Raw genomic sequence first — 16,376 nt, 5'->3', positions numbered from 1 at the left:
TCCGAACATACCACGGTTCAGGTATGAGAGAACCGAGATATGATAGCATGAAGAAGAACCGAACAACTGTTAGTACGGCCTACTTGATGGCTCGGCATAGCCATTTTTACTTCGGTCAAATAGAAGTTCGGCCATAAAGAGAACCATCCCACTTGGTTTAAGCAGTGGGGGAGGGTGTGAAAGGATAAGCATTATCCTTAGGAGAATGAATCCTAGGAGGACTCTGCATGGAGAAGTACAAGTCCTACTAGGATTGTGCCACGGGAAACTTATAAAAGCTCACAAGCATCACCTTGGAGGAGGTAATTGAACTGAATCTTTCTGAGAACTTAGAACTTTGTCTATTTGTCAAGTTTTCTGACTTAGGCATCGGAGAGGTTTCCGGCACACACCCGCCGGCTAGCTCGCGTTTGTGTTTTCAGGTGACAAGGCGACGTCGTACGGAGGAGCGTGGACTTGGTCAACAGGATTATACGAGGAGAATTATTTCCTCCCCGTACATAACTAAACTAATTATTGAATAGAACTTAATTCTATTAATTAGAAAGTTATACATTTTAAAACACGTATTATTTTATAGTTATTGAAATTAAATAATATTATAGATGTCAATATAATTAATAAAAAAAATAGATAAACTTCCAAGCCACATTTGCTTAGTGGACACAATGAAGGGAGGATAGGATTATCCCTGAATAAGTGGTGGGATAACGTATCCCAAATGATAGGAAATTACTAGGGATAATATATATTGTCATATTTCATGTTTGAGAGCGATGAGATCAAATGACACCATTGTATGCTTGAATATTTTGTTCACATAGCTTTTATTGGTGTTTGGAGTTTATTTTTATTTTTTTCTATCTTTAGTGAATTTCTTTTTTTTTTTAATTTTCAAAAAGTTTTAAGGCTCTCGGTTCATAAATTCAATTTTAGATTTCTTCAGTCTGAAAGTCCATGAGGCAAATTACCTTGTCCATAAGGACATGCTTCCGTAAAAAGACCAAACTATCCATATATTTAGATCACGCACGTCTCTTCTCTTTAAACCCCCTCACTTTCCTCCTAGATCTAATTTACTCTCTCTCTAACTTACTCCCCACACTCTCTCTCTCTCTCTCTTCCCATCAGAGGCGAGAAGGCTTTGATCGTCATCAGCCGCCGCTCTTGTGGCTTCCGTCAGTCGTCGCCTCTCCCCAATCTGCCTCGCTCACCGTCACTGCCATCGTTACGGGACAGGTATTTCAGGAGTAGTATTTGATCTTCATCTATAACAACCTCGACCTGTGATTAGTTAATGATCCTTGATTAAGAATGCTTAATAAGTAATGAAGATGAAATCCTAAGTTAATAGCATGTGTTACGTGTCATTTGTATTTATATCTGTCTGACGTAGAAATTTTGAATTTTTGTTTTGTATGCAAATTGAAAGCCTCATCGGTATCCGAACACGGAATTGACTATGTTTATGTGTTATTTAGAATTTTTAGAATTTTATGGTAATTTTAATTGGATTTCGATTCGGAACCAAATAATTAGAATAAATTAGATTAAATTAAGTTGAGTCAAGCTCAATTAAGTCCACTAATCAAGGCTATATAAGGCTTACACACACACACACACTAGAGCTTCTTTGTTCATCTTTTCTTAAGGAGAAAACGTGAGAGAGGGAGAGCTAGAGTGAAAGGAGTGAATTCAAGAAATAAATGAGGAATTGCTAGAGAATTAAAGGGAAATTGGAGAAATTGAGCAAGAACTCACTAGAATTCAAAGAATTGAGAACCTTAGATAAGAAATTCAATCTTTAAGCTTTGTGTTTAACTCATTCAATGCATGAATTCAAGAGAATTAAATAGATCAACATAAGAATTAAGTTAAGATTGGAGAATTATAACTCAATTCCTACATGCATGCACATTTCATAGCATTTTGGGTTGTTTTCAAAAGAATTCCCACATGCATGGTCTTATCTTGGTTTTGTTATAAGTATTCAGCATGTTTTTGAGCTAAATATCTCATTTGATCATGCTTTGGAGGGTTTGAGTTCATAGCAAGTCATGTATGTTATGCTTTCAAAATTTCAAGTTTGACTTTGAACAATTCACTTGCTTTTAGGCCTTGATTTTGCGAAATGATCTTTAATTAAAAAATATGTTTTGAAGCTTTGGAATTGAAATTTGGAGCTTAGAGAGCAATCTGGAAATTCCAGAATTCGCACTTTTCGCTCAAGTGGTGGAGTCTGCGCTTGAGTGAAGAATGCAAGATCCTAATACTTTTACAGAGTTGGGGGTTGGCTCGAGCAGTAGAACCTATGCTCGAGCAACCACCCTTATTTTGAGCCCCTGGCTCAAGCAACATAAGTTGCGCTCGAGTGTAAAATGAAAGCTTCTAGAAGTTTTGTAGATTGCTCGAGCAACCAAAGTTGCGCTTGAGCAAAGACCTTATTTTAAAAAATTTGACTAAGTGTTTTAACTCATATTTTGGCATACTCATTGCATCTTAGGCATTCCTAAGCCTTAATTAAGATTTGATAATGAGAATAAGAGTTAGAAACACACGCTAAAAAAGAAATACGATAAGTTAAGCACTTTTGGGACAAATGTTCAAGTGTGTCACGTGTTTGTGTAGGTCACGTATTAGAACCCGACTGATCGATCTATTCTGTGCAAGTGATCTGTTATATTACCGGAGCTATCTATGAGTAACAATTCTGTAAAGCTATGTTTGACTATAAGTATTTTCTGACTGATATGATATAATCTATTTTTCTGAAATGCTATTTTGTGAATATGAATGAATGCGCATTTTCTTAAATATATTTGTGGCATCATTAGTTCACGTAGCCCTCACCCCGGGGTAACAATACCATGGTGTGACAACCCTCACCCCTGATTAATGCTAAACTGTGACTGAGAATGATAAGTAACTGATTTGACTGAGATTCTGAATTGATTGCAAGAGTATACTGTTTTAAATGCATTTCTATCTGCTAGTCATTAGATGATCTGTTCATGTTTTATCTTTGAATTGCGAATTGAAGGTCCTATCGGCGATCGAATCAGAAATCGAGTGGTGTTTTATGTTAATTAGAATTTATGTGATTTTATGGTATATTTAATTTGAAATTGTTTTGGAATGATTAAATTAGATTAAATAATGTTGAACCACATTAGTTGCTTTAATTACCCTTTTGCCATTAGTGGGCCACTACCTACAACATTGTTTTGGAGCCTTTTGATGCATCATTCTTGTTCATCTCTAGAGACAAAACCAAGAGAAAGAGTGAGAGAGGAGAAAACTTAGCTTCAATTGAGAATTGGCTTGAAGACTTAGGAGATGTGAAGGTTGATTGCATAATTGAGCTTCTATACCTAAAATTGAAGACCTAAGGTAGGATATTTACCTTCTTGTTTATGAATTCAAGTCATTTCTTGCATGTTTCATGGAGGAATAGGAGCTTAAGGTCAAGAATTAAAGTAAAGTGTTGAATTAAGAGTGGTTCCATGCATGCATGTTCATATTATGACATTTTGTAGTCATTTTCATGAAATTCCCACATGCATGTTTCTATTTTGGTTTTGGTCCATGAATTAATCATATTCTTGAGCTCAAACTTGCATTTTATCATGTCTTAGAGCATAAGAGTTCATGGGAACTCATGCATGTATAAGTTTTGCATTGTTCTTCATGTTCTTGAATTTTGTGATTAATTAACTTACCTTTGGGTTTGATTTTACAAAATTGACCTTTGAAACATGTCATATTATGAGTTTTAAAGTGTTTTCCATAAAATTGGCCCAAAAGAATCGAATTTGATGCTTTAAATGTTGAATTTGAGCTTGGAGGTTCAATCTGAAAATTCCAGATTTTGGACCCACGCTCAAGCGTAAGACTTCACGCTCGAGCGTACACTTTGAGTACATGTATCCCGCTCGAGCGGGGAAAGTAACGCTCGAGCATGAAATGCGTGTATCCAGTACTTTTCATGTGTTTATAGTCCGCTCGAGCGAGGGAATGTACGCTCGAACGAGGACTTGTGTCTCGCGCTCGAGTGGAGGTCGAGCGCCCATCGAGTGTAAATTGCATGCATCCAGTACTTTTGCCTGAATTTGCAGTCCGCTCGAGCGGGGAAAGTCGCGCTCGAGCGAAGCTCCTCTGTCTGCATGTCCGCTCGAGCGTAGAAAGTCACGCTCGAGCGTGGACCTCTGTTTCAGCAAATTTTAAAAAGTGTTTTAAAGTACATCTTTGCATCCTCATTTCATCCTAGGCATTCATAGGCCTAGTTTAAGGCATCTTAATGAGGTTATTGATGTAGAACCACACCGAGTCAAGTTAGGGACTAAGTTGTTGATTCCCAAGTGTGTAACTTAGTGTGTGTTCATTCTGTAATTGTGTAAGGTTGGCATCCGAGGACGCTCATTAGAGCCCAGTGCTCTGTGAGTAACAATGTTGTAAAGATATGTTCAATCATGAATATTTTCTGAATGATCTACTGTACTGCTTTCTGAAATGATATTTCTTACTGAATGAATGTTTGTCCTATTTGTAAACTGAATTCGTGGCATCCATAGCAATCTACTGTTACTATACTGTTACTGCTACTGTTACAGAGATCTCTGTCGGTTCCTATGTTTGCAACCACTACTGTTTACTGTTATGATGGCCATCAACTGACTGTTCGGTCTGTTAAGACCTACTTTACTATTTTGCTATTGGATGTACCACATATAACTGCTATGGTTTCTAAATGACTGATATGATTGTTTAATGACTGAAAGGACATTCATTCTTAACCTCTTTACACAACTGTTATTCATTGGGCTTTAGCTCACTGTTTATATTTATATGTAGGTGTTCAGACACCGGATCGATGCTAGGAGCGTCGGGTTAACTCCTTTTTTGTCAAGCCAATCATTGTGCCTCACCTCGAGGTTCCAAGTCTGACCGAGCTAAGGCTGATTTAGGGTGTCTCAGTTTCACCCTTCCGTCTCTGTTTTGTAATGCTGTTTAAGACTTGTACTGTACTTTGAATGTTTGTACATATGGTGTATATATGTTTTGCTTATGAATGCGAATATGTTCGAAAAAGTCTTTTTGTATACAGACTGTCACAACTCATTGGACATCTTTTATTTACTGTTTTGGCTTCCGCCAGCCCCTATACTCTGTATTACTGTCTTTACTGTTAAGCAGGCCTTCGGTAATCACGGATTATTGTCCGGTTACGGTGCTAAACCCATAGGGGCGGGTTTGGGTCGTGACACGTAGCCTATGTTCATGTGGCCCTCGCCTGGGTGTAGCAATACCATGGCTATATGTGCACAAAGATGTGGACCTTTATGGTCGTCGGTACCGATTATGCACATAGGTCTTTATGACCAATCTGATTTGTTAGCTAATGGATGTGTCACGTATAACTGTATATGAAATTTGTATGAACATGTGAATTTGGATCTGTTTTGGACATCAATCATAAGCCCTTGACTTTAGGTTCCAGCTCACTGTATAATTTATGTATGTAAGTGATCATATGCGGGACTAGGCTTAAGCTATTGCCTGGAATTATGTTTTGTCATGCCAAGCACAGTGCCTCCCGAAGAGGTTCCCAAGTGTTTCACACATCCAAGTCAAGTGCATGTGGTGTCTGTTTGATCTTTTCCTTTTCTTTTGGAACGAGACATTTGTTTGGACTGTACGTAGGGCTAAGCCTCGTTTTGTTTTATCTTCTTTTGGGTGACATAAGACTGGTGTATATATTTATGACGTCACATCTATGTGAATATAAGTTTTAAATTTTCTATCTCATATATGTCTGCACAGCTCTATGGATATTCTTTGCTTGAATAATTGCTTCCGCTAGCCTCTTATTTTGTTAATCTGTTCAGAGGCATTCGGTAATCCCAAGATTACTAGCCGATTATGATGCTAAACCTATAAGGGCGAGTTTGGGTCGTGACACCATATCCCTCACTCTCTCTCTCTTTCTCTCTTTCCCCTGCGAAGCCTTATAAGTTCAAGGTTCTTGTTGAGCGGTGCTTCTAGGTTAAGATCTTTATATTTGAAGAAGCTGTTAGAGCCTTTCCGTCGCGCCGTTGCCAACTGTCTCTCCTCTTCCGCCCTCACAACAAATCCACCCCGGACGGACGATCAGAGGGCAAAAACCGCTGATGCGGCTTCACTAGTTGCCTAGGTCTTGACTATTAATATATTTAGAGTTATTCATATATATTATGAGTTACGGGATTTGCCATTGGTATGCCTTCTCTCTCTCTATTTGCACATATACATACATATTTAGCTATAGATCTGCTTGTGCAAATTCGTTATTCGCTTTGTTTTTTTATTTTCATGTGTTGTCTAATTTGTGTATTGTTTGTAGAGTTGTAGAAATTTGTTCTAGTTTTCTAATTTGCCATAGATTTGGAGTGATGGCTATTGGATTTTCATTATGTTCAATTTTTTTCTTGTTTGTTGATGGATTTGTAGATTTTGATAGTTGAGATCAAACGTAATTTGTATTGATAATATATGTTTGTGCATATATGTAATTATGTATTTATATATGAATAATTTTGGATTCATTGTTCTATTGAACATGTTCATCCGTGGATTTGAGAAGGTAAAGATGGGGACAACATGTTCATTAATCATGATAACAAAGAACATGAAAGGGAGGAGTCCTGGTTCAATAGATAAGTGAGAGATCTGCGTTGATCATCAGATCAACAGAATTGTATTATTGTTGTTGTTGTTGAACAAATAAAACAAATAGATAATTTTTTTCTTTGTTGTTGTTGTTGATTATCCTAATGATAATTTTTTCTTCTTTTTTTCCTTGGTTGAACATATATCTCTCTTATCTCTCATCTCTTCTCTCTTTCTAGATGAAAATTGCAAAGTGTTGTGCGATATTGAGAGAGTTGCAAAAAACCCCTTCACTTCTTCTTTATGTTTAATTATTTAGATATGTTCAAATTTTTTGTTATTGTTGTTGTTGTGTATTTCTCAAATTTGATCTATTAAGATCTATTCAATTTTGTTGTTGTTGTTGTTATTGTTTTTGTAGATCTAAGTTTTTTATTTTTTTAAATTTTTTACTTTTTTGTTGTAGTTGTAGTTTTTGATGATGATGAAACTGATTGTTGTTGTTGTAGTTGTTGATGATGATTGCAATAGAAAGATTTTTTTCTTTTTCAACAGATATATTTTCAATCGAGTTTTTTTAACAGATAGAGAAAGAAACAGATAATGAGAGAAAAGAGAAGTGGAGAGAGAAACATATAGAGAGAAAAGAGAGATACAGAGAGGAACAAATAAAGAGAGAAAAGTTTAAAAATGATGTGAATTTGAACAAATAAAAAAACAGGTTATAAAAATTCAACAGATAAAAAAAATTAACAGATAGGTTAAAAAAATTCAACAGATAAAAAAAAAATTGAACAAATAGACAACAAAATTGAACAAATAAATATAAATTTGAATAGATAGAAAATAATTTGAACAGATAGATATAATTTGAATAGATAGTCAACAAAAAAGTCAACAGATAAATTAAGATGTAAAATTAGAAATAAAATGTCCTCCAAAATTAATAAAAATTATTTCTTACCATAATATTTTACAAAGAATGGACTTCTCACCAATAAAAGATATCTACTGGATTTAATGCCATATGCCCTCATTATTTTGGACTTTTCAACAATTAATCCAAAGTTTTATGTTTTTAGGTTTTACTGAACTAGACGAACCCAAAAATTAATTAAAAAAAAATTGAAAAAAGCTCAGAAGTACAAAAAAAAAAAAAAAAGAAAAAAAAAAAGAAGACATAGTTGACTTGTTTGTTGATTTTTTTATATTTTGTTATTTTTTAGAATCCTCTACACAAGACAGATTAGAAAACTAATTTTTTTTTGACACAATTAAAAAAAATCACCAAATTTCAAAAATTTCAAAAAAAAATAAAAAGATTTTTTTAGGTATATGCCAAACACCTACTAAATCTATTGTGCCTATGGTACTGAATTAAGGATTCACTGCGATATCAAGGCTTCGTTTGACAAGTGGTGATTTTAGTTAAAAAGTCAAAAGTTAACCAAAAAGCCAATAATCTATATAAAAAAGTCAAAGATTTTTTTTTCTTTACTTTTTGCACATTTTTTTATAAAATACCAAAAAGTCATTATAAATATACTAATTTTTTTTTCATTATATTTTATTCAAAAAGCTAAAAAATTACTTTAAAAAGTCTATTCCCAAACGAGACATAAGGTTATTTGGTGCAACTTATGTAGTTGTTTTATATGTATATTTTTTTAATTTAAAAAATATATGTTAAAGTGTATAATGAAACTTTTATTTATAACTTATGAAGTAGAAATAATTTAAATAAATTAAAAATTTGATTATTGAAAAATAATTCAATAAGTGTTTATAACTTTTGATCTCTAATTGTCAATTTTCGAATTGTCAAAAGCCGTATGAAATAAGTCTATCATGTTTTATCCTAATACACTATCTCGTTGTTAAATTGGTACAACTTCTTATAAAATTAAAAATTGACAATTAGAAAAACAAAAATTATAAGCATCATTCTCTCAGTTTTCAGATAATCATTTTCAAAAAAAAACTATTTATGTTTATTAAGGCATAAGTAAAAATTATACTAAATAGTCTAGGGGTGGGCAAACATTCACCTGATCCGCCAAAATTGAATGGCCCGATCTAATTTGTCACAAAATGGACAGTTTCAATGGTCTGAGCGGGCAAATGCATATGCATTTTTCTCAATTCGCTTAAATTCAGATGGATGGTGAATGAGAGGCTATCCAATTCGTCAACACTCCTAAAACAATAAAGTTATTCTATTATGCTTTGTGTGTTAAAAATAATATTTTATTTGGTAATTTTATTTGCTTTTTATAAAAGTTGGGCTTTTATATTTTTATTATAAAAAATGAACAATAAAAAAATTTGGGAGCAAACTAGTAAAGAAATATTGGAAAATAGTTCGCAAAAAGGTCAAAAACAGTAAAGTTTAAACTGTCAATTCAATTTGTGTCTACATTGTCAACTTATATGGCCCACTCAATTTACATCCATTAACTAAATGGATAAATATAAATTAATTTTTTTTCAATCCCCTTAAATTTAAATTGATGTGAATGAAAAACTATCTTAGCCAACCCAATTTACGAGTATCCCTAAGTCTATCACATATTTTTAAAATAAGAACATACAACTAGTTCATATAAGCTGCACCCATTAACCTTGTAGGACAAATAAATCTCACAAATAATAAACACTCAATTTGTTTTACCAAAAAACATTTTCTATAAGGCGATAATTGTGAGAAGGGCGAATTATACTAACAATTTTTATAATTTGGATTTGTGTCATTTTAATTCATAAATTTTCAATTATGACATATTTAACTTTAAATTTTGAATCTTATTTTAAATAAATACAATTGAAGATATCGCTGCTCAATTTTAAGGATAAAATTGTCAATTTGATAAAATATAAACTAATTTGATAAAAATAAATGTCAATTTTTTTTGAAAATTTTAAAATAATTTATACCCACGAATAATAAAATTATATAAAATTGATAAATCTTTTAGACATTTATTTATTTATTTGTTTTATCAAATTAATTTTTATTATATGTTTGGATGATTATCATGTAATAGGTGGTTATTAGGCTTTTAATGTGTAATTGATATATTTAATATATGAAATGTTTTTACTTTTGGATTTTTTGATTTAATGAATTGGTTTAATAATGATATCAAAGTTGTTACCATATTTAACTTTTGAAAAAATAGAAACTAATTTCATGAAAATAAAAACAACCACTTATTATATGATTATCATCCAAACACATAATAAAAATTGATTTGATAAAAAAATTAATGTCTAAAAAATCTATTAATTTTACATAATTTTATCCTTAGTGGGTAGAAATAATTTTAAAAAATTTAAAAATATTTTTTTGATATTTATTTTTGTCAAATTAATTTCTATTTTATCAAATTTATGACTTTATTTTTAAAATTGAGTAATAATATCTTCAATTATTATTATTTAAAATAAAATTTAAAATTAAATATATCATAATTAAAAAATTTAAAGATTAAAATGAGACAAGATTTAAATTATAAGAATTAATTCGTCCTTGTGGAAATGAGGGGTAGGGGTAGGGGTAGGGTGGAGGTGGCCGTGAGGTGATTGACGTGATGTTGGAAGGCGGTGGTTTAATTTGAAAAATGCTTTGGGCTCGTTTGGTTTGCATTTCTGAAAAAGTTTTGAATTTTTTTTTCTACAAATAAGTTTTTAAAAGTAATTAAATTAAATAAATTTTTTCAAAAAAATTTCTGAAAACTTATAAACCAAACAAATTTTCCAAACAAATCTCTCTCTCACACACATCAAATCAATCACTTTTTCCAAAACTCTCTCTCAAAATAATTTTCCAAAACATATTTTGAAAAAAACCAAACCAAACCAAACAATTTTTCGTACTTTTTATCTCTAAAACACATCTCTCAAACACAAACCAAACATACCCTTTATATTTCTTAAGGGTCCTGTTATGGTGTGCAACCCTTTAAGGTTGTGCACTATATGCAACCAATACAAAAGGTGTAAGGACAACAAATAGAAAAGGCGTAAGTGTAAGGTGTAAGTTGCACACTTAAGAAAAGTCCATTTCTTAAAAGTCAATTTTTTCACATTGGTTTGGGGTGTACTAAAAAGGTGCACTTTTTGTCTTTTTACGAAAAGATGTGCAGAAAAGTAGAGAAGTGATGTGATGGAAAAAAGATAAAAAGATGAAAAGATGGATTATATAGTAGATGACAAAAAGTTTTAGACATCGCTTGGAAAGTAGGTTGCCTTTTTAATTTTTTGACTATTTTAATTTGAAATTAAAAAATTTAATTTGGGAAAGAATTTTTGACTTTTTTGTAATAGAAATAATATAATGATTATGTGTTGAATATGATATTTTGTTTTATCAGACTAAAAATCTTATTTTATTTTTTTGTGACTATTTTAACCAAAAACACCCCAAAAACCACTTCCCAAACATAGGTTTAATTGGTTTATTTTGAATTTTCAAATACTATAAATTTACTTAAAATGTTAAAAAAATTCACTAAATACATAAAAATACAAAAAAATCAAAGTTATACTTGAAAACCCAAAACCAAGCAGATTATTTGTGCTTTTCATTAACCACAAGAATATTTTTTGATAATTTGTCAAAAAAAAACTTAAAAAAATAGAGAAAATATCTATAACGGGTATGTCTGGTTTAGTTTTCAGAAACTTATTTTAGAATTTTTTAAAAATATTTAAAATTTAATTTGTTGAAATAAATAAAAAAATAAAAAATACGTATCATTTTTACATAATTTTATTTTTTAGAAGTCTGAAAATAATATTTAAAAATTTAAAAAATGTAAAAAATATTTCTTATTTATTTTATCAAATTAATTTCCACTTTTTAAAAAAAAATCTGATTTTTTTTTTCTTTTCAAAAACAAACCAAGGCCAAATATAATCCCTTTATTTTATCCATGGGACAACCAAACTAGCATTTTATCCAAAGGGGAGAACCAAATTGGCCACTAATGTGCACAGTAACGTTAAGAAACGTACGTAATTTGAACAGCAATGGTTGATTCTGTAATTCCATGCAAACTACAAGCCCAAAGTATAGAAAAAATTATTTAATAAATTATAAATACATCCTTTAAAAGAAGTTGTCTGTGATTAAGTGTATTTTTTGACTTTTTATGAAATATTGATTAGGTTTGAAGCGATGTAATAGAGAAGTGATATGACTTAAATAAGATGATGTGACTTAAATAGGATAGTGACTTTTTGATTTTTTAGTTTTTTTTGAAGATGCCAAACTTAGCTTTATTTTAAAATACAAATTATTCATTATAATTTAAAAAATTACAAAATTTTAATGTCAGAATTTTTTATTGGGCAAATTACATATACCTCCCTCGAGGTTTAGCTAAATTACAGATATCTTCTGAGGTTTTGAAAATTACATCCCGCCCTCCGAGATTTATATTTTTAAAACAAATTGTCCCCTGAGGTTTATATTTTCATAACAATTTGCCCCATAATTTGTTATACAAATATAACCTTCAGGTGAGAATTTGTAATTTCTCAAACCTCAGGGGTATCTGTAATTTAGCTAAACTTCGAGAGGTATATGTAATTTGCCCTTTTTTATTTAACAAAAGAAACTGAAAAAATAAAATTCTTAATTGCTCTCATATACAATAATAGCATTATTTAAATTATTAATTGAAATAAATTTATAACGTCATTAAAAACTGTTAATTAATTTAATAATTTATTAATAAAATGGTTCATTTGTTATGAAATTAAAAACTTCAATAGTAGAATGTAATTTTTAAAGGCCCTATTTGGGAAGAAGGTTGGAAGCTAAAATAACTAATAATGACAAAATAAATTAAAATAATCAATAAAACAAAATATCATATTTAAACCATAATCATTTAAGTTTTTCTCTCATAACCATCCAATCAATTATAAAAAAAGCCAATTATATTCTTAAACACAACTTTTTAGTCAGGTTAAAATAACTAAAAAATTTCAAAATCAACTATGCCTCTGTTTGGAAAGATGGGTTGGATTGGGTTGGGTTTGAAACTATTTTAGGTACAAAAAGGACAAAATAAGTTTTTTAGTCCAATAAGACAAAACATCACATCAAATTCATAATTATTACATTCTTTCTTTTATAAAAAGTCAAAAAGTATTTTCCAAATGATTTTTTTTAGTCTTGTGCTAAAAAATTTAAAAAGTTAAAAAGCCAACCCACTTCCTAAATGAAAATTAAAATAGCAAAGTTCTCAAACAGGGCCAAAATTATATGAGAGAAATTGTATTTTAAATAAGGGAGAGGTTTCTCTTCAATCCATATAGTGAATTGTAGAGTATTGTTGGGTTCGTGAGGCCTATTACAGGTCCCATTTCGATTGTCTAAACTGTTCAATATGTAAAAATCATTGATTACTTTATGCTTATAAAAAATCACGTTGATCGGATATTGACAACCTCTTAATCGGAACACATTTTTGTCATTAATAAATATGATTTTAAAAATAAATTATTAACACAAATATATTCCGATCAAGAGATTACTAATACCTGATTAATATGATTTTTTACAGATATAAATTACTCGATAAATTTTACACATTAACAGTTGAATTATGAAAACAAGATATGTGATTCACCCTACAAATCTAACAATAAATTTTAATACAATAAATTTTAACTCACTGTATAAATGGGAGATAAATTATTATTTTTTAAAATAGATGTTAGGGATTGTAATAAAAAAATTAATTAATTAATTAATTACAGTGGAATGGTCGGTTTTAGAGTTGAGCGTCTCTCTTACAATTACACCTCACCTCGTGCTTCTGTGTCTGTGTGTGGACCCCCACGACTATGTCCTAACCAGCTAACCACATAGACAAGAAACACTCTCAAATGTAGAGAGAGAAAGACATTTACAGACGCAAATATAGAGAGAGAGAAAAAACAAAACACACAGATGAATGAACGAATCGATGCAGATATATAGAGAGAGAAACAGCCTTAAAAACCTCATTTCCTAGAGAGAGAAACAACAACAAAAAGGCCCAAGCTTTAACCGCAAAACATTCTTCTCTAATTCCACTTTTCTTCTCGTCTCCTCTTCTTCACCGTTTCAAAGGCTTCTCTGTGTTATTCGCTCCGATCTGTCTCACTGAGTCTCAGTTCTCGCCGCCCTCTTTCTCTTTCCTTGATGAGTTGAAGAGAAAGGGATCGGAATTCCAAAAACTCATCAATGGTATGTCAAGCGTTTTCTGTTGCTGATTGCTTGATTTCTTTTTGACTGCTGCTTGATTTCCTCTTAGTCAAATCTGTTCAACTCTACACTCCATGTCGTAATACAAACATACAAATGTTTTTCTATTTCAAATTTATTCACTTGTTGATGTTTTAGGGAAATTTTCAAATTTATTAGGTGAAAGGACTTTCATTGAATTCATTTATATCGATATAATTAGATGTAGATAGTTTATGTATGAAGATTTTGATGGATTTGAATGTTTATTAGGTGCACCCTAGAGCAAATGGATTGGCTTTCTTGCTGTCAATGAAATGCTTGTGTAGCCACTTTTACCCCCCTAACAGTAGGGTTTTTTTTTATAAAAAAAGTAATTTTGTTATTCTTTGTTAATAATAAATTTGTAGCCGATTCTTAAAGTATAATCTTTTTAATGACTGGATTAGTTAATTTTTAATATAGGCTTGTGCACAAGTAAAACTCATACAGAAATGAATTTAGGGAAATGGGTTTTGTTTTTAAGTGGATACTTGTGTTATGCTGCTATTATTTGAAGATAATAAAAGTAGCAATGACAAATACATTGAGGTGTGTGAGGTTGATGTGGTCAGCATGTGTATTGGGTTGGGCTTATCGAGTTACTATCATGTTAATTTTTAAACATGTAAATAACTCATGGATGCATGGTTATGGTATCAGCTCCTGCCAATTAGAGTAGAATGTGAGACTAAGAGGAGGGTTATCGTTGAGTTTCCGTGCTGTTGGTTGGTTCTATACAGAAATAGTTATAAACATTGTCACGACTCACAGTGGCATTTGTTTCGGTTAGAATTGCGAGTTATGTCATATATGGCTGCTGTCACTCTAGCTAGCCATTCCTGTATTTCCACAATACACTGCAGGTTACACATGTAGTTAGTAATTTGATTTATTTGTTTTGGTTTGCCTAAAATGCATTATTATATGCCTCAACCTGAGTTGAAAATTTATACAATTCATATTTATTCTAAAGACCATTCACTCGGATATATTGCTTCTTATCATTTCTTTGGTCATCATTGTGATGGAATTTGCAACCATCGTTATTTTCCAATCCTCCTCAACTTCACATGTTATCCCCCTTTGGAGTAGAAATTATCACATGGGTCCGGAAAACCATGTGGACATGTGCCCATCTAATCGTATTTTGTCATTTCTTCACCATTTTCTTGTTTTTAGGGCTATGTAATTATTTGGGGCCCTATTATTGGTTGGGCACACCTCCAACATGGAATTCTCTGAAGACTGGATAAAGTGTTCATGCTGTTTTGTAAATGCTGCATATAGCGACATTAAATACTGTATAATTCATGAGCTTCACATTTGGGAATAACTATCTAAGTCACATTAAAAGCTGGAACCCATTCTCTGTCCAATCATATTTACGATTCAACTCAAATCAAGAGGCCTTATTTCCAAAGTTGTGTGTGAGTGTTCTGTGTGTGTGTGTGTGTTGAGAACTAGTCTGAATATTGCATATCAGTATTGTGCCAGCACATCATTCTTCTTTAAGGCTTTTACTGTAAGGTGGTTGTAAAATCTAAAATCTCTTGAAATTCATAATGCTGAATATTTTCATTTTTACCGTTTACTATGCATAAGATATTCACAAACAAAACAAATTTGGAGACTTCACCTATTTGTCTTCCTTACATTCTATTGTTGCATTTATTTTTTTGCAGGCAGCACCAGTTAACATAATTGTAGGTTCACATGTATGGGTGGAAGACCCAACATTGGCATGGATTGATGGTGTAGTTAATCGAATCAATGGTCAAGAGCTCCGTGTTCAGACCACAGATGGTAAAACGGTGAGTGCTACTAGCTTACTTTATGTTATTTATCCATAGTGCATGATGGGCTTTGAAATGGTCTGATATCATCTACATGTGTGTGGGATTAATTTTGACCAGACTTTTACTACTCAAAGTCAAATCTTAACCATTTGAAACTGTATTAGGTAGTATAGAGTGTTGGAGTCTTTCAGAAAAATATTCAAGTTTCCCATCTGATCGCATAGGGTGTTGTCAGCATTTTCTTGAGTGTATACTTTGCTTGAAAGGGGTATGCCTCCTTGGGTTGATCCTCCTTTCATTGAATTGTGGATGAGCTTCCAATGTGTCCACATTTCTCGTTATGTTACCAAGCTAAGAAACACAAACGTTTCTATGAAGGAGGTGTGTTGTGTTGGACACTCGTGTCGGACATGACCCTCTGTGGACAATCCTAAAATTCCGGTAGGTAAGTCGCCCTATAGCCAGTGACTAGCTCTGCCATGGGGCTACGTGTATACTGCCACGTCAAGACTCTCTTTCGAAAGTGAGATCACTAATGTTTGCCACTTCTTGAATGTGTTTTAATTAAAAATTCAAATTCAAAATATTGGACATTTTACAAACATTTCGAGAACACTTTGGCGAACCTTCCAAACATGACCCATGTGATGAAT

General features: G+C 31.9%; 1 protein-coding gene across 3 annotated transcripts in view; it reads left to right on the top strand.

Moving 5' to 3' along the window:
• Positions 1-13,432: 13,432 nt before the first annotated feature.
• The window catches only part of LOC114276672 (myosin-17-like), a 22,592-nt gene continuing 19,648 nt past the window's right edge, over positions 13,433-16,376 (top strand). For 2 of the 3 annotated variants that reach the window (XR_014349204.1, XM_028218478.2), the window contains exons 1-2: positions 13,433-13,888; positions 15,610-15,738. Coding sequence is in view for 1 of the 3 variants with exons in the window: in XM_028218478.2 (XP_028074279.2) it covers positions 13,886-13,888; positions 15,610-15,738 (132 nt within the window). In the remaining 2 variants the exon portion in view is untranslated. The remainder of the gene's footprint in view (positions 13,889-15,609; positions 15,739-16,376) is intronic. The other variant, XM_082902775.1, reaches the window with a different exon arrangement.

This window comes from Camellia sinensis, chromosome 13 (genome assembly GCF_055761805.1).
Source record: "Camellia sinensis isolate YWXY chromosome 13, ASM5576180v1, whole genome shotgun sequence".
NCBI lineage: Eukaryota > Viridiplantae > Streptophyta > Magnoliopsida > Ericales > Theaceae > Camellia > Camellia sinensis.
The sequence above is the reverse complement of the archived record's forward strand: the minus strand, read 5'-3'. Positions and strand labels throughout refer to the sequence as shown.